The 20,985-nt window shown below is 51.3% G+C and overlaps 9 protein-coding genes across 9 annotated transcripts; 4 read left to right on the top strand and 5 right to left on the bottom strand.

The window, feature by feature from the left end:
• Nucleotides 1-474: 474 nt before the first annotated feature.
• On the bottom strand, nt 475-973 carry PFLUO_LOCUS1457 (uncharacterized protein; the record flags this gene model as incomplete). Its single annotated transcript, XM_073778498.1, has 2 exons — nt 475-790; nt 843-973. 2 exons carry the CDS (start codon nt 971-973, stop codon nt 475-477), a joined length of 447 nt encoding a protein of 148 aa, XP_073635547.1.
• A 437-nt stretch (nt 974-1,410) lies between these two features.
• PFLUO_LOCUS1456 (uncharacterized protein) lies at nt 1,411-2,258 on the bottom strand (the record flags this gene model as incomplete). Its single annotated transcript, XM_073778497.1, has 2 exons — nt 1,411-2,145; nt 2,199-2,258. The coding sequence occupies 2 exons, from the start codon at nt 2,256-2,258 to the stop codon at nt 1,411-1,413; spliced, it is 795 nt and encodes a 264-aa protein (XP_073635546.1).
• Nucleotides 2,259-2,818: 560 nt separating this feature from the next.
• Nucleotides 2,819-6,320, top strand: PFLUO_LOCUS1455 (Cell cycle serine/threonine-protein kinase cdc5/MSD2; the record flags this gene model as incomplete). The annotated part of the gene is made up of 4 exons (XM_073778496.1): nt 2,819-3,076; nt 3,129-3,571; nt 3,622-5,686; nt 5,745-6,320. 4 exons carry the CDS (start codon nt 2,819-2,821, stop codon nt 6,318-6,320), a joined length of 3,342 nt encoding a protein of 1,113 aa, XP_073635545.1.
• A 340-nt stretch (nt 6,321-6,660) lies between these two features.
• On the top strand, nt 6,661-7,844 carry PFLUO_LOCUS1454 (uncharacterized protein; the record flags this gene model as incomplete). The annotated part of the gene is made up of 2 exons (XM_073778495.1): nt 6,661-6,789; nt 6,846-7,844. 2 exons carry the CDS (start codon nt 6,661-6,663, stop codon nt 7,842-7,844), a joined length of 1,128 nt encoding a protein of 375 aa, XP_073635544.1.
• Nucleotides 7,845-7,975: 131 nt separating this feature from the next.
• PFLUO_LOCUS1453 (uncharacterized protein) lies at nt 7,976-9,846 on the bottom strand (the record flags this gene model as incomplete). Its single annotated transcript, XM_073778494.1, has 4 exons — nt 7,976-9,112; nt 9,166-9,476; nt 9,528-9,603; nt 9,658-9,846. The coding sequence occupies 4 exons, from the start codon at nt 9,844-9,846 to the stop codon at nt 7,976-7,978; spliced, it is 1,713 nt and encodes a 570-aa protein (XP_073635543.1).
• An 843-nt stretch (nt 9,847-10,689) lies between these two features.
• Nucleotides 10,690-13,079, bottom strand: PFLUO_LOCUS1452 (uncharacterized protein; the record flags this gene model as incomplete). The annotated part of the gene is made up of 6 exons (XM_073778493.1): nt 10,690-11,180; nt 11,236-11,547; nt 11,603-11,824; nt 12,119-12,140; nt 12,462-12,622; nt 12,674-13,079. 6 exons carry the CDS (start codon nt 13,077-13,079, stop codon nt 10,690-10,692), a joined length of 1,614 nt encoding a protein of 537 aa, XP_073635542.1.
• Nucleotides 13,080-13,386: 307 nt separating this feature from the next.
• On the bottom strand, nt 13,387-14,238 carry PFLUO_LOCUS1451 (uncharacterized protein; the record flags this gene model as incomplete). The annotated part of the gene is made up of 1 exon (XM_073778492.1): nt 13,387-14,238. The coding sequence occupies one exon, from the start codon at nt 14,236-14,238 to the stop codon at nt 13,387-13,389; it is 852 nt and encodes a 283-aa protein (XP_073635541.1).
• A 1,717-nt stretch (nt 14,239-15,955) lies between these two features.
• PFLUO_LOCUS1450 (uncharacterized protein) lies at nt 15,956-17,199 on the top strand (the record flags this gene model as incomplete). Its single annotated transcript, XM_073778491.1, has 4 exons — nt 15,956-16,103; nt 16,159-16,225; nt 16,279-16,562; nt 16,616-17,199. The coding sequence occupies 4 exons, from the start codon at nt 15,956-15,958 to the stop codon at nt 17,197-17,199; spliced, it is 1,083 nt and encodes a 360-aa protein (XP_073635540.1).
• A 3,167-nt stretch (nt 17,200-20,366) lies between these two features.
• PFLUO_LOCUS1449 (Palmitoyltransferase) lies at nt 20,367-20,872 on the top strand (the record flags this gene model as incomplete). The annotated part of the gene is made up of 2 exons (XM_073778490.1): nt 20,367-20,375; nt 20,438-20,872. The coding sequence occupies 2 exons, from the start codon at nt 20,367-20,369 to the stop codon at nt 20,870-20,872; spliced, it is 444 nt and encodes a 147-aa protein (XP_073635539.1).
• Between the last annotated feature and the right edge of the window lie 113 nt (nt 20,873-20,985).

Below are 20,985 nucleotides of genomic sequence, written 5' to 3'. Positions count from 1 at the left end.
GAGAAGAATCGCAGATGGAGAGTGGTGAGGGCGGAATAACGGCCAGTGACGCCGGGCCTTACGCATCCCAGACAAAAGATACAAACACAACTGCGCCACTCTATCGGGTTCAGGGGCGAATGAGATCCAGTGCCGAGTAACCGTCGTTCTTTGTCGTTTGCTTACTTATCTGGATCAGCACGGTTAACTAAGAACATTCCTATCCTTTCTGCCTGGTGTGAATGGGTTAGTAATCTGTCATCCTGCCCGACAGTGGGATTGTGGCTGATGCCTCCAACGCTGTAAATAGCATCACCGACGTCATGGTACAGATGCATTCAGAATCTTTTCCGGGTGAAAAATCTGGCCATACTCGATTGCACATCATCTCTCAAGTCTCCTATCATCAACAAAAATACATTTAGACTTGGACGGGGTGGTGTTGGTGACCTCGAGCTAACCCATTCGTGAATATATATACGAACCCGTTTCGTTTTATGCCATCTCCTTGTCCTGACATAGAAAACCCGCAATCTCATTAGCCCCTTCGGTCCCAAAGTATGCGTCGAGAAGAGCCATTCCCTGCTCAGTTCGGACCGCTTGACTGAGGCTGCGAAGGGACGGGAACAAGACATTCCAGATGCCGTCGGTGTTGGCCATCGATGGCAGGACAGCAAGGGCGTCAACATTCGGCAAAGGCAGCGAGCGGGAGGCCATCATGCTCTCCATGTATACCCTGACACACTCCACCAGCTGCGAGGAAGTGTGAACAGGAATCAATGGAATAACCGTGGGCAGATACTGCGCCAGACTGATGCGACATTAGATCCCTGGACAACTTGATGAACGAGCGGGCTGCCTACTGGACTTGCAGAGTCAAGTAGCCATCCACAGAATAGTCGGTATCTTCTGGGAACAAGAAGACGACCGCTGCCGCAGGGACAGGGGTTCTCGAGAGGAACGTGCCGATCCGGGCGAGTGTTGATTCTCTCATGGATGCGAGACAGGCTGGTGACACAAGTAGTACATCGAGTCTGGTCGTGGTAGATTGGTGGATTAGGTTGAATCGAAGATCGAATGTACTGTTGGGTCTCGCTTAACTTGATATGTTAGTCGCAAGCCAGGGACGTCAAGGATATATAGCATGTACACTCGTGCATCGACTCCGAGGCCAGTATCGGACCAAGAGTACTCCATACCGGGTGATCTCGAAGATACGATGAATACGTCCCGCTTAATTGAGCGAGAGATGTCATTGTGGAAGGGAGTGGTCGATTGGAAGATGAGAGAGAAGGAGAGAGATAGATTATGTACAGGTCTATCGAGTCACGGGGACAGAGGGGAGTGGTGTATAGACAAGATAAAAAACAACAGAAAGGGTATCCAATAGAACAACAAAACGCCATCTATAATGCAGTAGTGCTGTGACAATCACGCACTCTTGGAGGACACTGAAGGAGACTTTGAATCGGTAGAGGGTGTCGCTGGAGCCGGTTCAGGCGGCGGCGGAGCTTTCTGACTCTGGCCAAAGGAGAAGTATGAGGTGATGCGAGAGAACCAGTCTTCCTCAACTGGCGGCGTGTCGGTCTCTTCTTCCACATCCCATACTTGCCGAGGCAGGATCCGGTGTGCTGGTTTGGAGAGATCTCCATGCTTGGCCCTGAGCTGAAGGATCTCTTTCTCCAATGCGACCAGCGCCTCTCGGGACGCCTTCTCAGACTCCTCCAACTCGTTCAACCGATCCTCCACGCCTTCTCTCCGAGTGCTTTCCTTCCGGCGCGATCGCCACGACTCAAAGACGATCAATCCACCCGCAACGAGGAAGAGGAATGTCTCGCTGATGAAGTTGGCACCAGACTCGATAGCCTTGGATTCGGACAGGGGTCGGATGTGATATTTGCGCGGTTTCGCTGCTTCCTCGGCCGCAGCCTTTGCTTTTGTGTCCGCATCCGCCTCAGCCTTTGTCTCGGCCTGCGTTTTGACGGTAGGGTGGTTTGACTTGTGTTTTCGGACCTCTTTTTCGGCGTTCGCCAGCTTCTGTGCAGCTGTATCGTCCCGTAGCGACCCTAGTCGGAGCCGCATGTCGAATCGATGGAGGGCCTGCGCCATTGAGACGCATAAGTGGCGGAAGCGTTCATGCTCGCGAGCCTGTGCTTTGATTTGGGTCTGCCAGGGTGATTAGGAGAGCAGCAATGTCACTGAAAAAAAGGCAGGCTTACCGCAATCGGCTTCGAGAAAGTGCGAATTGCCAACGAGGATAATTTAAGTGTCAAAGACATGGTTGGGTTGCGACAGACAACGAACAACGGCTTGACTCACATGGGATGGCAACCGGGGCACGTGATAGCATGCTGACATAGCAACTGGCACTGTTCTGTTTATCGACTGCCGTTTCGGGAAAAGTAAATAATGACCCGAGTTCCTTCACTTCTCCTTCTCTCCCCACTTGCCACTCCTCAGTCGAGGCGCGTTTTGTTATTCGATTCGGGAGCTATTGTACAGTTTGATTTTCTTAATTAGCGCTTTTGCATTCTGGTAAGTCTACCGATACTCCTCCCCCCTCCACTCTTCGGTTTGCCGATATTTCTCGGTTGCTGACAGCTCGATCCCTGCAGGGATACCAATATTGCTGCAACTTGATACCCTTTCGCGCTATTCCTAATATCTGTTCTTTGACGACCTTTACGCTTGATCTTCACACCGAAACTTCGAATCGTGCGCTCCCGAGACAGCTTGCGATTACACTAATTCGACCCTGGACACAAGACCGCCCGCTCAACCCAGAATGGAGGCCCTTTCACCGCGCACCACGAACCAACTGATCAGACCAAAATCAGTAATGGATCGAAAGGGAATCGACAAACCCCCTGCCGCGGGCGCCGCCCAGAAACCTACCTCGGCTTCAAAAAACCACGCCGACCCGCCACCACCTATAGTCCCAGAACCGGAAGATGGTGGGGAGAGCTACTCAATAGGCGGCTTTCTAGGGAAAGGCGGCTTCGCCGTCTGCTATGAGGGGACGCTGGCGCGCAATTCTCGAGTGTTCGCAATGAAGGTGGTCAAGTCCATCATGCCGCAGAAGAAAATGGAGGAAAAGGTATGCTTTCGTCTCCACTGTCCTCTGAATTCATCCTGATAACCTTGCGCAGTTCCGCACCGAGCTCCAGATCCATTCCAAGATGCGACATCCTTATATTGTCCAGTTCTATCGCGCATTCGCATTCGAACAAAGTACATACGTGGTGCTGGAGCTATGTCCCAATGGCTCAGTCATGGAGATGGTCCGCAAGAGGCGCTGCTTGAGCTTACCAGAAGTCCGACGTTTTATGATTCAACTTTGCGCTGCGGTCAAATATCTTCACAAACGATTCGTCGCACATCGTGACCTGAAGATGGGCAACCTGTTCCTCGACCACAACATGAATATCAAAGTTGGAGACTTTGGGCTTGCCGCCATGATTCTGTCAGACAAGGACGCCAAGCGACGAAACACATTGTGTGGAACTCCGAACTACATTGCGCCCGAAGTCCTTGACAAGAGCAAGGGCGGACATACTCAGAAAGTCGATATTTGGTCATTAGGTGTGATATGGTAAGAAACCTTGGCTATTTACCGTATAATGCTTACTGACTTTCATCCAGTTTTGCGATGCTTACCGGATATCCACCTTTTCAATCTAAGACCCAGGAAGAAATCTACAAGAAAGTCCGGAGCTTGGCCTATGTTTGGCCCAAAGAAGCCGACCACAACAACTATATCCCCGACGAAGCGAAAGATTTGGTGGCCGCTTGCCTGAATCTTGTCGACGAGCAACGGCCAGATCCCGATGACATTGTCGAGCACCCATTCTTCAACATGTATGACGGTTGCATTCCTCGCCAATTAGACCCTGCATGCCGTACCAGCAAGCCCGTCTGGCTCAAAGACCAATCACCTCGAGGCGATTCCATGATCAGTGGTTACGGCCTGGACTCCGACGAAAAGCTTCGTGCCTATGTCTATCAGGTCGATGATCCTAGCCAGCGGTATCATTCTTGCAAAGCGGCATTCTACTCTCTCGCCGGAGTAGGATGCAAGCCTGATGGAACACCGCGAAAATCCGTGGGCAGAAACTGTTCGAAATCCGCATTCTCCGAATGCGACGCTGAAGACTCCAAAGGACTACGCCCAGTGGTTCCCTTGCCCAGCAACTTTGTTTACCGTTGGCCACATGATGTTGAAGGAGATTGGTGTCTGATCGAGACGTCTCGCAAAGTCTTGCGCAACGAGGACTCTATGACCGACAGCAGCACTCTCTCGCGACATAATGCTTCCATCCGAGCCAATACCGCCGTGACTTGCCGTACCAACGCGGCTCTTGTTGCTGCTCAACAGCGCAGAATGGAGCCGCAGAGCCATGCTGCAGCACTGCGCCAACAGGCTACTACTGGTAGAACACCTACTAAGAAGACTTTTGGTATCAGCGATCCTGCAGGGTCATTTGGTGGAACCTATTCTGGCCCCAAAGAAGCCAAACCTGAAGTGATTACTCGCGAGGAGGCACCGTCTGGCGGATTTGCGGAGCGTCCCATTCGCACACGCAGGATGGTCTCTTCGTCGGATGTACCCTCACAGCGCGACAAGGACAAAAATGTTGTTCGACAGCTCGCCAAATCTACCAGTGTCCCGAACTCGTTGACGGTTGGCAAAACTCGTTCACAATCCCGAAGATTGGAAGCTGCTAATCAGGCATCACAACAACCTTCCATCTCAACACGAGAGCGACAGCTGGTGGAAGGAAAGAAGCCACTCGCGCGACAGACATCCTTGCGATCAGCATCTAGAACGGACATGAAAGCTATCGCACCGAGACTTGAGCACCGGAAGAACACTCCCAGTGATGGTAGCTCTTCTTCAAGCCACCACTCTAAATCCGCTTCTCAATCGAACGGGATCAGCCGGTCTAACAGCAAAACAACCTCATCGGGCAGCAAAGTCCGCTCCAGCCTGGGTCTCAGCCCTCTCTTCCACTCCGAGGATCTCTGCGACCTGCTTCCGGGTACTTCGTTGACAGATGTGAACATGGACCTGCGTCTGATGCTATCCAACATGGTCAGCCATGCACCAGGTCGGCGACGGGCTGGGTCCAGAAAGCAGCCCCATACATATGTCATTAAGTGGGTGGATTACACCAACCGCTACGGCATTGGATACGTCCTGGATGATGGCAGTGTTGGGTGTGTCTTCAAAGGCGAGAACGGCCAACCGGCAACCAGTGTCGTTGTGCGAGATGGCGAGAGACACATTCGTCGCAAAGCTCGCAGCGAAAGCAAAGAAGAGGACCCTCTACCTTACTCCGAATCAGATCAACTCATTCCTAGAGATGGCGCACCGGTCGAGTTCTACGAAAACCACGACGATGATTTGCTAGGATGTCGTGGAATTCGACGGGCCATGATCTCTCCAGCTGTGTTTGATGTGAAAAACCCGAAAGCAATGAAGCGCAGTAACTCGGGCGTTGAAGCGGCCAAGTGTGACGCAGAGAAAACAAAGCGCGTCAAGCTGGTTGACCAATTCGGCAAATATATGATCGGGTCGCTTGGTCGCCATGGCGATGAGGGGATCGCGCTCGCTGATCTGCCGAGCTACAACAGTGGTCACTTCATCAAATTCTACCAGCGACTGGGCAATGTCGGGATCTGGGGATTTGGTGATGGCGCCTTCCAGGTAAGACTATACCTGAAATCCCTCTTTTGAAGTTCATCGCACTCACATGCCTGTCTAGTTCAACTTCCCTGACCATACCAAACTCGTCGTCTCTCCTGGTCGCACTCGCAGCTCATCGCCGTGGGTAGATTTCTACCACCTGGCTCCGTCTGCTGCCCGGTACTTCGCTGCCAAAGGCAAGATGCACCCCTCAGGCTTCGACACTCGCGCTGTTGCTTCCGACGAGGCGGCGACGTTCATCAGCATCTCACAGGGAGAAACCGTCAACGCAATTGATGATAGGATCCGTGAAATCCTTGACGCCAACTCGTTCATGCAGAAGATCAGCTTCATCAAAGATGTTTTGAAAGTGTGGATCAAGTACGGGCGTCTTGGAGGGCGTCCGTCATCCAAAGGATCTGCTGCCTCCGAGCCCGCCGAGATGTTCTGGCAAGGCAATCAAGAACGCCCCCAGCCGGGAGGCCATGGAACTAAGTTTGTGTGGGTCACCGTTGGAGCTCCGGATGGCGATGGAGAGTATCGCTCCATTGTCATCAAAGACCATGATGAGAAGAATGCGGGGATGGACCTCGAGAAGGAGATGGAGCTGCTGAGGGAGCGGTTTCGAGCTATGCCTATCGGCCGCGATACCTGATTTACTGAGAGGCTTCTAATTTAACATGTACCTACCGTGTCACCTCATGATGTTACGACCGGGCGTTTGGAAGGAATTGACAGCTTTTGACCTACTTATTTGAGCCTTATGGTGTTTCTTTTGCTTAGTTTACTTGATTCATTGACTGTTTACCCCTCCATTTCGCCTCAGGTGGGGGCTGCCCCCCACGTCACTTTGTAGCGGACGATAGCCAGCCGTGTCAGCGTGGAATCCATCCTGTTGATCCACTTGGCCGCGGCAGACGACCGAGACTCAAAAAGCCTTGGGATTATAAAAAGGCCTCAAGCCCATCTTGTCCTCGTGAAATCCACCACCCACGATGCAGAACCCATCTTGTCTGCTATACGGCCCTGGTGATGCCAGGTTCGAGGACCGTCCAGTTCCTGAGATCGAAGATCCGCACGATGTTATTATCCGAATCGCTTACGTCGGAGTTTGTGGAAGTGATGTAAGTGTTCTCTCCAGCCATCCAGATGCTCATCACCATCTAACCCCACCCAAAAGGTTCATTTCTGGACGGATGGTGGCATCAAGTACCACGTCTCCCAGGACCGCCCTCTAGTAATGGGTCATGAAGCCTCGGGGACCGTGCACGCCATCGGACCCGCGGTCACCAATCTGGAACCGGGCGATAACATCGCTATCGAGCCAGGGTATGCCTGTCGCCTTTGCAGCATCTGCAAAGCAGGGCGCTACAACCTTTGCCCAAAGATGAAGTTTGCGGCGAGTCCGCCATATACACACGGCACGCTGTCAAAGTACTATAAGATACCTGCAGATTGTTGCTTCAAGATTCCCAAGGGAATGGATAGGCCGTTAGGCCTTGATGAGGCTGTGCTGATGGAGCCATTGGCCGTTGCGATGCACAGTGTGCGCCAAGTAGGCATCCTGCCCGGCGACAAGGTTCTGGTCTTTGGCTCAGGCACGGTAGGACTGTTGTGCGCGGCCGTGGCACGCGAGTTCGGAGCTGGCTCGGTCGTGATCGTGGACTTGAGTCGTGACAAACTGGATTTCGCAAAGAAGTTTATCCCGAATGAGCGGATGGCTTTCTCGACCTACATCCCAGCCAAGGACCTTTCCGTGGAACAGAACGCAAACGAGTTGCGCGCCTTGCAAAGCAGCATAGTCCTGTCTGATGCAGATGTCCCCGGGTTCGATGTTGCCATTGAGGCTACAGGAGCAGAATCCTGTATTCAGATGGCTATCCATGCGCTAAGAGTTGGAGGCAGTTACGTTCAGACAGGAATGGGGAAGAGAGTTGTCAATTTTCCTATTTCCTTGATTGGGGAGCATGAAATCACGATCAAGGGCTGCTTCCGATACGGAGCGGGTGACTTCCAGATGGGACTGGATATGGTTTCGACCAAAAGGATTGATTTGAAGCCCCTTATTACCAAGGTCGTGCCCTTTGAGAATGTCATTGATGCTTGGGAAACCACGAAAAGAGGCGAGGGAATCAAGACTTTGATCCGGGGAGCGGGATTTGATGAAGAGCATAAGTGAGTGGCTCATGTTACATAGAAAAGAGACATGCATGAGAGGAATGTGCTACCAAAATTAGATAAAACCTCGTAAGTCATAACTGTACATCTAAACGCTTATTAATTATTGGTCTTCCATGAGGGTTACCTCAATCAATAAGCCCAAGGAGTTGTTTCTTTGAAAACGGTTTCTGCCTTGGCCTCTGCATCCTTCTCCACATCCTTCTCTGTGGAAACGTTGTCCTGCCGTAGTCCCTGGGTGGTTTCCAAAGCACGGTCGAGATCGTAGTGCTCCGTCATCAAGCTAAACAACAGGGCCACGCCAGAAATCCCACAACAAACAATCCACACAGTACGCAGGCTGTCCGTGTATGCTTCCTTCAGATTTGTCTTTGTCGCACCGTCTGCCATGGCTTTGATGACTTGAACTAGTCCCGCAGCATCTTTGCTATAGGCATCAGCCATGGGTGCCAGCGCCGTGTACTTCATGAGATTGCTCCGCATGCGGTTCTGGAAGACCACGCCGCCAACAGCGACACCGATAGCCTGGCCCAAGGCGCGGAAGAAACTGAACATAGCGACGGCAATAGACAAGTTCTCTGGCGTTGATGATGCCTGCACGGCATAGCCCAGCGATGGGAACAGGACTCCTAGTCCCAGTCCGGGCACAATGTTCAACAAGATCCAGCCCGGAATGCTGGTGGTTGTCTTGATGAGAACCATCAACCCCAAACCGGCGGTAGACACAGCCCATCCGAGCCAGATGGCCCACCGGTAGTGGCCTGTGACCGTGATCAAGATACCGATCACCAATCCGCTGGGGGCGACAGTAAATGTTTCGGGGAAGAGAGCAACGCCCGACAGAATGGGACTGTATTCCTTCACGGCCTCATAGTATAGAGGCATGTAATACAGCGCGCACCAGAGGATCAGCCCTTGTAATACACTGCCAATGAATGAGACTGTGGCTGTGCGGTTCTGGAATATCACAGGCGGAATGATAGGATCGGAGGCGAAGCGGTATTCGTAGAATGCAAAGACAAGGAGTCCAGCTGTGCCCACAATCAGTGGCACCAGCGTGCGCCATGAGTCCCAGGCATACGAAACGCCGCCCCATGTTAGAGGGATCAGGAAGGATGACAAGCTACCCACGAAGAGGACGGTTCCGGTGTAGTCGATGCGGCGAAGCTTCTCGGAAAGCGAGCTAGGGATGATATTGAGATTCAGGAACAAAAGGACAAAGACAACTCCGAATGCAATGAACGGGAAGTTGATGTAGAAAATCCATCTCTATTGAGACTGGTTAGGTTCTGGTGACACGATGAGCACGGTGGCATACGTACCCAGGACACATTCTCTGCGAATCCTCCACCAAGAATGGGCCCGGAGACTGATCCAATGCTCCACATTGCACTCATGATGCCGAAATATTGTCCACGATACCGTAGCGGAACCAGATCTGTCATGACTATCTCACTCAAAGCAATGATTCCTCCTCCACCAACGCCCTGCACGGACCGACCTACCAGCATGTACGTAAAGTTGTCTGCAATGGCACATATAACAGCACCGACACAAAAGAACAGAATTGCTATTAGAACAATAGGTCGGCGGCCAAAGACGTTGGAGAGGGAGGCGAAGCTCGGTTGGAATACTGTATTGGTGTCAATAGAATGGAAGCAACAATGAGTAGAGAGGAATTTACCAGTCGAGCATAGTAAGAAAGAAGTCCCACTCCAGAATGCCTCAATGGCAGTTCCATTTAGGTCTGTGGCAATGGTCTGGACGGCATTAGCTGGTTATCAAGCCTCAGCCGCCGCAAGAGATGTCCTTACTGGAAGCGCAACCGATATTGATGTCCCATCAAGAGCAGCCATCAATGTGAGGACAGACAATGTGAAGAAAACCAGAGCGCCTTTTCGCCCCAGAGCAAATTTCTCATCGACCCTCTTCTCATCTGGCGTGGATGATGCATCTCGGGAGTCTTTATTGGGCCCATAGCTGGAAGGATCTGTGACTGGCATGGTGTTTAGGGGTGCTATGAGGAAAACAAAACAAGGGATTATGGAGATATTTAATAAGAGGTTTTACTGGAGTATTTCATCGTAGTTGTTCCAGAACCCCAGAAACATATACTGACAAAGTGGCTCCACGCGGCAAGGTCTGATCCACCATGAACATATAGAGTTTTGAACAGGCCGGAATACTCCGCCATTTTGGACCCAGAACCCTGGAATATGCCACCGAAGGAGCTTTTTTAAGGTGTCAGAATAACCGATTGTAGTTGAGAAACGGGCTCAGCCGCCCAATTGGGATACATGAACGCCAAGGCTCGGCGCAACTCCACGCCGAATGTCCCCCAAAAATCGGCATTCGGGCCAACTTCCTGTCGGGAAGCCACCGGTCGGCTTTTTGATAGCCCCAGTCCGATTAAATACGAGGGAGCCTGATCACCTGGGATGGCACATGGTGAACCTATGACTCGTATTAATCGACTGGATGGAGTAGAGGCTCGACTACTAAACTACGTCTGAAAACACCACTAGTCTTTGATAGAAAAACAGTTTATAGATCATTTCCGGTATTTAACCACATTGGGGCTTCTATAGCCGTGTTTGAGTCATTTGTGTGACCCAGGCCCCTGCTGTTTAAGACTTGCATCTGACATTTGCGCAAATTCGGATACCAACTATCAAGAAACCCACGAAGCTCGCTTTAATTTCTTCATCTGGAGTATAAGATCCAGGGAATGCCCAGAGCTTCTCACCGCACTTTCCAAGATCCGCGAAGACGATGCATGTCCCAAACTGTACAACAGCATGCTGTACACTCGTATCGGCCTTTTTCCTTGGAGTTTCCCACCTAGTCTACTTTTGCAGCCGTTGCCACTCATTCCGAAGAATCTCCGGCAGCTCTTCCACCAGACTGGGTCTGTACGGCTTCCATCCCAGAATTTGCCGCGCGCGCTCAGAACGGCCGCGGGAATTCATACCCCAACTGAGTGACTCAAACCCGGCGTATTGTTTTGCGCTCTCCAGGTCGATAGGTTCCGCTTTAGCCTCAGGCAAGTATCCCAGTCTAGCAGCTACCTCTGCAGTGGTCTGAGCCAGCTCCCCCCAGCAATGCTCCCCGTTTTCCGTCAAATAGTAAGTCTTAGCGCCCCACAGCCCGCTGTCAGTCCGGCCTGCGATTGCAGCATCCACGAGAAGAGCATATACGTCGCTCAGATCATGCACATGGACGTTGTTCCAGATGGACTTGCCTGCGCCGATGATCGGGCCTTTTTTCAACCGCAGTGTCACATTTGCCAGTTCGTAGACTTGTCGGCCACGCTGGGAAACAGGACCGCGTCCTCTACCTGTTTTGATTTTCAGCACATGTTTTCTTCCTCGCGGATAATGCAAGTGACAAACCGTAGATTGTCGGAGGGCAGACCAGGGCTACTTTGAGCACGTCTGCATATTTTGCTGCCGCGTCCAGGACAATCTGGTCCACATTCCGATGAAAGGCGTGGTCTGGGAGGTTTAAAAGTTCTTCCACTCCATCCCAGTCGTCGTATACTTTGTCGCTGGGGCCAAACTCGCCCGAGTCGGAATCTTCAAATGTGAGGATGCCAGTGCCACCGGTATGCAGCCAGTAGCCAGGGTTTTCTCTCGTGTGTCCGGCAACTAGCCCAGCAGCAATAGCCTTGGCGGATCCCACATGGTCTGAGGCGTCGGCATTATCTGTCGTCTGGGTGATTAATGGCCAGCACTGTGTGGGATTCCAAACAGTACTCACGCAATACAATATCAGCTGAAGCGCTTTCGCGCTCCAGTAGTGCAGAATCATCAAGGTCACCGTGGACGATCCGAATAGATGGATATTGGGCCTTGACTTGGTCTCCCTTCTCGGCACTGCGGACAAGGACTGAGTAGGAGAACTCGGGGTGTTTAGCGGTCAGCACGGCCAGGATATCGCCACCAATGTAGCCGGTCACGCCGGTGCTGTGCGTTGTGAGCTCTGTACATCAAGAGACAGGCTTCGTGAAGTTCCTGCAGAGTGTATTACTCACATAAACACTTTCGTCATTTTGGTTGCTGCACTTTGCTTGATGCGTATAGTTGAGCCCTTGACGTCACTGCCCGGAGATCAAGGTTGGAATCGATCAACTTGAAAGCAATCTTCGAGAGAGAGGGATTGCTTGGTAAAAGATTGTTGAAGTAGATGTCATGACATCTAACTCATCGTTAACTAGTGAACCCCGCGGTGGAACCCTTTGTAAGCAGCCTTTGGACGATGACTGCTGATCCATACTGATGAAGCTTTGAGGATGTCCCTATACGTTGGATCTCGATTGGCACAAAGTGCACAAAGTGGAAACTAGGCACTTTGTGTCAAAAGATCAACGAGTCGACTTTTTTTCTTTGAGGGCCAGCTCTGTCCTACACTCCCTGTGGTCGACACTAGGTCAAGGAAAACATGTCTATAGACAGCCATGTAACATAGCTACATTCATGGATAGATTAACCACAGGAAAGGATGTCCATGTGCCCGGAACCAACTGCAACACAATCCCATACTCGATCTATTAATCCTTTCTGGCAGGTCGCACCATACTGACTTGCTCATATCCGGGAAATGGATTAATTGAACCCACACTTTGAAACCCATACTTCTCGTACAGCGGTTTCCCTTGCGGCGAGGCAGAAAGGTATGACTCCACCTGACTCTCATCGGCGCGTGAGATGCCCCATTGTAATAGCTTAGTTGCCAAGCCCTTGCCTTGAAATGCGGGGTGAACACCCAGCAACTCCAGATCTAGCCCAATGTCAGTATTCAAGAATAGGGAGGGAAAAAAAAAAGACAGACAGTAGTGAGGCCGTTCACCCATCCATTTTTTGTGCTGCACATCCATCGCTTCGAGAAACCGCCCACATAGCTCCCCGTCACACGCCTCGGGGAAATTTATGTTGTCATCCTCAGCGTCTTTATGCGCGCGCGAATCATGATCTGCAGGCACGGGACGTTTCCACTGTGCAAACCCCACGATCGCGGCTGGATTAGAGGCTTTGACAACCTTGATAAAAGTCTGGTATCCCTGGCCCGCGACTGACCGCGCCATGCCGGTGCCGAAGAACTCGGCAATAAGCCAGTCTCGCACCTCCGGTGTGTGAGGGAACATAGTCCGGTTGAATTCGTCGTTGAAGGCAGCTATGAATACGTCCACAAATTGAGCTGCATCTTTTGCTTCGGCGGGGAGAATTTCGAAAGCCATCTTTTCTTTCCGGTGTCTTCCAGTGGAAGAGAATGCTTTCTGGGAGAAACCCGAAGACCAGAGAACGTGACACGTGACAATGCGCCAAAATGGAGCAATAATATGACATTTGATGAATAGAAGTAAGTATATTTTTTGGTATGAATATATTCAATACGATGATTGGCCATTTCAAAGCCGTAAATAGTAGACATTAGACAAAAATACTGTAGACATGACACAGACTGCGGACTCCCCACATATGCACCGGTTCACGATGAATCTTTCATTTCAGGAGGTTTCGACAACGTCGGCTTCTTTTCTCAGCTTAGTGGTCTCTCATCACTGGCTGAGGAACACTGAGCGGGCTGACATGGCCCTCCTCGTGTTGTGGGCTCACCATATCAGATCGTCTAGCAGGCGTGCCGGATGTTCTCCCACCATGAGTCGGTAGAAGCGAACGGCGGATGCGGGGGTCTTCGGGTTGTTGCTGCCTGCTCTGGCTGCTTTTGGAGGTCTCCATTTCATCCTTGATGCTCTGGTACATGCTTTCCACAATGAATATCTCTTCTTGGACATCGAGGTCACAGCCATCCAAACAAAATTCGCGCTCACGCTGCTCGATGTATTCTCGAATGTTTTTCCACCGATTCTGGTACTGCTTCAAACGGTCCGGTAGTCCGGAGCCTCGGAGGTAGGTTAGGACACCCGCCAGGATCGTGTTGATGGCGCCAAATGCAGTGACTGCGGTGTGCGGTCCGCGTGCAGCACCGAGAGCAGTAACCGCCGCGGCCACGACGATTTGAATTCCAAGGCATGTGTTGATCATCCAGCTGAACATGTTATATCCACGGCCAGCGTTGGTTTCATTCGTCACGACACGCGTGTAAATACCGACATTGTCTGCTGGGCGGGGAAGGTGCCCTCCTTCTGTGAGAGCAGGCACGGTGTCGATGCCCGTCAGGGAGCGGAAGACGAGGAGCTTGTCGTAAGGTGGGATGAGAGCATCGCCGCTGGTTGTTGGAGGAGCGAAGGATTTCGGACGTGGTTGGTTTGTCTGGTTCCCATTTTCAGGAGTGTCCGCGTGTTGTGATGCTGGTGGATAGCCCTTCTCTTCACGGTCGAGGGCTGCCTCGACAACACGACGCAAAAGGCTCCGGTCTGCTGATCTGCTCGGCATGGTTGTGTGTGTGAACTGACCCGGCCCAGTCAGAGTGTGAGCGATAGCGAACAGAAGCACTATTAAAAAGGCCCGAGAGGAAGATCCTTCATATTTGTAGCAGCCACGCAGAAGATTGGAAAACCGGATTTTATTTGTGTGATAATCTTAACGCCCCCACGATTGCAGATTACATTCTGCCTTAGTGCAGATTCAGATTCGTTCCGAAGCTCCAGTGCAAAGCTACTACCGGATCAGGACTCCTCAATGGCTGATATGCGCCATGGGCTTCCTAGAGCGGCAAGCTGGGTGGGTGGAACCTGCAGGGTTTGCAAGACGGACGGGCACTAAGAAGACGATCTGGACCAGAGCGGTGCCAACGGACTAAGGGTTCAAATGTCAAGGGTCGTCAGTTGAGAGAGCGCCAGGTGCCAAGAAACATCCCATTCCCGAAATTTGTTGACTCGAATGGAGATCTGCACGCAGAGTTCACGGGAAACAGTCAAGAACGGTGGGGTCAACCCCAGGCATTGGGGGAATCAGATGCCAGGATCACGATTGCGGTCCAAGGAGGCGTGCCGATCTGTGCTCTTCTGGATCCGTGCAAAATCCTCCGATGCCACCCTTACGCCAAGCCACTCGAGAGTGCATGACAGGTGGAGAAGCCGCCCCAGTCGGGATGATTGAGATAGTCCTTGTGCTGGCGATGGTGATGGAGCATGACAGCCCACTCACCACGCGCTCGGTGCCTGTCAATAGGAGAGGTAGAGGCGGCGATTCATTCCTCTGACTTATCCACCAAGATGAGTGGTGAATGCAGTGGTATTCCATTGCAGGACACGCGATCTAGAGCGTCCCTTGTCTGAGGAGACACGGAGGAACACCGGTTCGGCTGGGCATGGCCCCGGTGCTGGAAACCCCCTGAGCACGACGCGGGTTGTGGGTTGTATGATAGTGGACCTCTCTGTGCGTGCCGAGCACTGAGATCTGGGCTGATTGGCCAGTGCGCAGCTCGTGGCGGGCTGAGTTTGTTCTGGGCAGCAGTCTGAGAAGCTCTGAGCGGTTGCTGGGTTTCCTCTTGAGCTGAGGGATACTGCCAGGTGACGTGCCGGGCCGTGACAGATCTAGGCCGAATCCCATGGTTGGTCACCTCACCCTGGTCTCAACTACCGCACATCATGACGCGGGTAAACATGTCTAGAGCCAGAGATAGCATGGGTATCTGCATAAGCGGCAACCCTTCTGGCCGGTCCCGAATTAGGGTACCGACAGATATCGCGTCATTTGGTTGGCTGTTGGTGAAATCATTTGAATCTTGATTCGGTACTTTTGCGTTCAGTTGGCGAGCGATGGAAAGAATCGGGAGCTTAGGGATAGGCATATTGCACTTATGTACTGTTGTCATCTGTTCCTTTTTTGGCCGGCGATCAGAGAGCAAGATAAGGCCTCAAAAGTCTGGTCCTAACTGATCTTTTTGCTCACATAAGACGACATTCGGGCATCTTTCGCCTGCTCATCTCCCCAAACCACCCTCACATAATCCGGTTAACGCGGAAGCATGGCTCTCGGTCGGAGTGGCGGCGACGGGACAATGTGGAGCCGTTGAATCCGGCAAAAGCTGCGCGCCCTGTGCGTGACATGACAAACGGCCAGCCTTATCTCTCCGTTTTCTACTACTAAATGTGCACAACCATTGCCATCGGACCGAAATTTGTTTCTCCAAGCTGCTCAGAGTAATATGGGCGAGGCACTGTCGTCGAAGGAGCATCTGCTCGTGATATTCTACCAGGAGCTGCCCGCATCGCTGGTGGGGTACATCAATAACAAATTCTCCGATGCCGAGGTCACCGTGTATAGGCCGATCAAGGACGTTCCAGTCCCAAGTGGTAAGTCACTGCCGAATTCATTGACGGACCAGAAACTGAGAGCGTTGTAATGCAGATTTGTGGCACAATGCGACTGTTCTGGTCACATTTACAACTCTCCCCGATCTCAAAGACGCGAAGAAGTAAGCTCCCTCGAATCCGGTCAAAACAACCTCTCAACTTATCGCGGACACAGTCTGAAGCTTATCCACTTCCTTTCCGCTGGCCTGGATCATCTTGTGAATCACCCTATTTTAAAGGAGACTGATATACCCATCACCACGAGCTCGGGCATCCACGGTCCACCGATCGCAGAATGGACTGTGATGAACTGGCTAATCTCCTCCCGTTATTACATTCGAACGTACGAGGCACAGAAAGAGCATAAGTGGGACTCCAAACAGAGTTATATGCAGGGGATGCACGACCAGGTTGGCAAGAAACTTGGAATCCTGGGATATGGAAGCATCGGACGACAGAGTATGGCATTCGCCCGATCACTCAATCTGTGATTATGGCTGATTGTATTTCAGTTGCCCGTGTTTCGAGTGCAATGGGCATGACCGTCCATGCCTATACGGCGTCACCACGCACAACTCCAGAGTCAAAGCATGATTCTGGCTACATCGTGCCGGGCACCGGTGATGCCGATGGCTCGATCCCTGCTTCCTGGCACCACGGCGCAGACAGGGAATCCGTCCGCTCTTTCTTAGCCATTGGTCTCGATCATCTCGTCATCTCTTTGCCCTTAACTCCACAGACTACTCATCTTCTCGGACCAGAGGAATTTGCAATCCTGTCAGACAACTGCACACACCCCAACAGCAAGCCTTATGTGACGAACATCTCCCGCGGCAAGGTCATTGACCAGGATGCTTTGATCGTGGCCTTGAAATCGGGCCAACTCGGCGGTGCCGCGCTGGATGTGGCTGACCCCGAGCCTCTGCCGAAGGATCATCCCCTGTGGGATGCGCCGAATGTCCAGATCAGTCCTCATATCAGTGGTGCGGGCAAAGAGTACTTCCCACGGTCTATGGAAATTTTGGCCAACAATTTGGAGAGGATGAAGAGAGGACAGCCTCTGATTAATTCTTATAGACGGGGGAAGTCATATTGATTGGGATATCTCGGCCGGAAAATCATTCACTTCACCAAGGCGCTGCCCTAGGACATAGATGAAACTTTTGAATTGGAACGAGTTTTATACAAGAACTAGATGATACTAATATAGGAAATTGAGAATGTATATTGTCAAAAGATGAATAATGATATTTATTCTGGTGACTATGGGTAATCTAAAAAAAAGATTAATCCAGAATCCGAACACCGGTAAACATGCCATATGGGTATAATATGCGAAAGCTGGTGAGATGAATGCGAGGAACAGCGATAGATCACAAGTAATCCATAGAGGCTGTATATAATACGTTTAAACGGCATGATAGTTCTTCAGATGTTGTTCAACGACCGATGAAAGATCCACTCGCCACTCAGGCGACTGCGATTCATCGCGAGTCCGGTATTTTTTGTTGATCAAGATGGCTAGTTGCTGACTCCACAGAGAGACAGGAGATTCCGTGCAGGGCAGGAATGCTTCAGAGTTTTCTCCCCGCTGAGTGTATGTATCGTGACATTTCGTAAGACTGAAAGTCTCGGATATAATCGATAGATCTGAAGGAAGAGGTAAACAGAGATCATGTAAATCACACCCCTCCGTGATTTTCTCAAGGGGCAATTTGCTTGTGTGTAGGCGCTGAGACTTGGGGATTTCTTTCTGAGGGTCGCCCTGCCGGTGGACACTCGAATGGCGCATCAAATATGCCCTCGAATCATGAGGTGAAAGCGATGGTGTTGGGTTGCGGTGGTTGAAAGAGAAGACTGGAAGAGCGACGGAGTTGATGTCAGAAGTCAGAGCAGCTCTTGCAGCCAGGTATCGGTTGCGATGGGGAGACTGCGCAGATGAAGGACCAGTTTGCGAGCTTGAATTTTTGACGCGGTCATTCGATTGCGTGCGACGATTCTGCATGGCCTCCTTCTTGCGCCTCTCAAAATCAAGAGCTTGTTCCAATCCAGTATAACTTTCAGTGCTCATGCCTTGATGAAGACTGGCCGCCCATTTTTCGAGTACTGGATAACCTCGACCACTATTCATAGTGTCCGGAAGATGGTCATTGGAGTTTGGACGCAAAGCATCATCACCTCCGGTAGAATGAAGAGAAGTCTCATTGGGCACATCGTGCAAGGATGCGGGGCTTCGGTCATCAAATGATGACTCCTGTGCCGATCTCTCATTCGGAAAGGAAAATCGCCCTTGAGCAAGTTGCGAAAGAGGAGTGGGCTCCGTTTCTTGCTCGAGGCTAGCATTCGAAGGGTTTTGATGGAGCGACATTTGTGTCGTCCTTTGAAACCAGGTATCGAGAGCCCCATTTCCGTATCTTTCTCTGTCCTGTTCTCGCACAGCCTTTCGACATCCATTTAAAACCGGAGTGTCTGTAACCGGAGACTGTTGCGGAGCATGATGACGGTGGTGATGGCTGAGAGGAGACTCTGATGCAACTCTCGACTGAGGGGGGCTTGCGAATTCACGACTGTTCGAAGGCGTCTGATTGGCACGACTCTGTTCATTTGTCTGTAAGAATCTATGCGGACTGCCATCCAACCCTGATCGATGATGGTTGGTACCCTGGGCTGGGACACGTTCCCCCTCAGGAGCATATAGCTGGACGTTCATTTTAGTGATAGACCATGGATTGATAAACTCCGAATTCCTGTTCGCTGCGATGGAAGGGTGGTCAGGGCTTTGAGAAGGACTGTGATGCGCCATTACAGGCGGAGTAGTCTCGATTGAATTCAATGGTCGCATGAGAGGAGGGGTGACAGCAGTGTCCACATGTGCCTCCGGCGAGCCCTGAGGTTGGTTGATCACTGGGGCGGGGCGTTTCCTGGCCATAAGAAGGTTAAATCCAGATTCGTTGGAAGCCGCATTCGAGACTGTTTGCTTAGCATTTGTTGGTCTCTTCTCATTGGAGTTTTCTAGATCGCCATATTGCTCATGCAAAAGACTCTCAACCAGAGACAGAACAAGATCTCGATTCTCAAACAGTATGTCATTCTTTGACGGTTCGATGTTGACATCGTAGCTTGCCTGGGAACACTGAATCCGCAAACAGAGAAATGGATCGGAAATCGAAACGGGCTCTGTCAATTTTGAGCTTGCTGAGCGGATGTATGTCTTGTATATCTTGACAATGTCCTGTCCGATTCCTCTGCTCGTAGATAAAGGCCGGCCATCCACGTTAACGAATTGTCCTGAATTGTTCACCCTGGAAAAGTCTGCGCCTGTCAGCCTTTCCACTGGCATGGCTGAGAGAAATAGACATACTCGTGTCCGCTTTTGGGAGAAAAGAAACAATTTGATAACCGCTTTCGTGCCCTTGTTCACTCGGTACAGAAGAGAACTTTCGAATTTCACAACAGGAGGATGCCTCTGTGCCAACGATTTTCATGGCAGCGTCTGCAAAACTCCCAGTGGATTGGGGTGCGTACATCCAATTGTTGTTTTCATTCTTGGCCTTCAAGACTTTGAGCGAGATACGCATCAAAGGTCGAGCCATTGCATAAGCCTGTAGGAGCTTTTTGATCCCGGTGACATTTTTTGCAGCACTTTTCAGGACAGTCTGCCTGCGGACAGGGATGTGCTTGAGAAATTCCGTAATACGCACAGTTGTGCCCACCGGATGCGAGGTTCGCTGTGTCCTTTAGGCACAAAGTCAGCATAATCAGAGAAATTGCGAGATCAATGGAAAAGTGAGGTATACTCTATAAGCTCTCCATCTCTGCCATACTTGAGACACGACCCAGCGATCTCTTTCTCGATACGTGTTGTGATGGTAACACCGCCTGACGTATCCGCTACACTGGCTAAGGCTTCACCGCGAAAGCCAAGCGATGTACCGCCGATCATTCTGAGATCATCGATCGTTTGGATCTTGCTGGTGAAAGCATGCTTGCACACGAATTGGTGGTCCTCGGAAGGAATTCCATATCCATTGTCCTTGACTTGGATGACATCAAGAGCATTCTGTGATATCTCAACCACAAGCGAGGTGCTCCCTGCGTCTAGCGCGTTGTCAACCAGTTCCTTCACCACCGAACATGGGTCTGTGATGGCCGAGGTAGACCCAATGGCCCGAGCTGTCGTCGGGGGAAGAGCCGTGATTGGCATCTTCAGTTCGATGAATTCAACCGGCCATCGGTCAAGCTGGTTCGCTTATATACCAAGCAATGGATGATGTTGGTGAAGGAGAGAAACGAGAAACAAGAAGGCAGGGTTGTTAACTTACTGCCACGCACAGGCATCGGATGAGTCAGCGCCTCCCTTTCCCTCCGGAATCAACAACAACTCGACAATCCGGCCAACCCAGCAGCTCTCGCCGTCTGCCGGCCTTGCAGACATGTTTGGTGATGACTTTGCCGTCTCGCAACTGGCGATCCCCGCTGTCAGCGTGCTGATCAGCTTCCTTGCGTACACCTCGCAATATTTCTTCCTGCACTTCGAGTCAGCTCCACTCCAGAAAGATGAGGCCTGGAAGATCAATGTATTCGCCCTGTGCATCTGGATATGCTACTTCCGCGCTTGCTATGTAGACCCCGGTCGATTTCCCAAGGAATCGGCTGGTCAAAAGCCGGAGGATGGCTCTGCCCATAGTCGCCAGCGATGGTGTCGCAGGTGCGAGGCCTACAAACCACCGAGAGCCCACCACTGCAAGACTTGCAAGAGGTTTGGATGAATCCTATCTTTCTAGTCTTGTTGGGATTAACTGTTCACTAGATGCATTCCTAAAATGGACCACCATTGTCCATGGACAAACAATTGTGTGTCGTATTTCACTTTCCCTCACTT

This window comes from Penicillium psychrofluorescens (genome assembly GCF_964197705.1).
Source record: "Penicillium psychrofluorescens genome assembly, chromosome: 1".
In the NCBI taxonomy this organism is placed as follows: domain Eukaryota; kingdom Fungi; phylum Ascomycota; class Eurotiomycetes; order Eurotiales; family Aspergillaceae; genus Penicillium; species Penicillium psychrofluorescens.
This window is presented reverse-complemented; position numbering and strand designations above follow the sequence as displayed.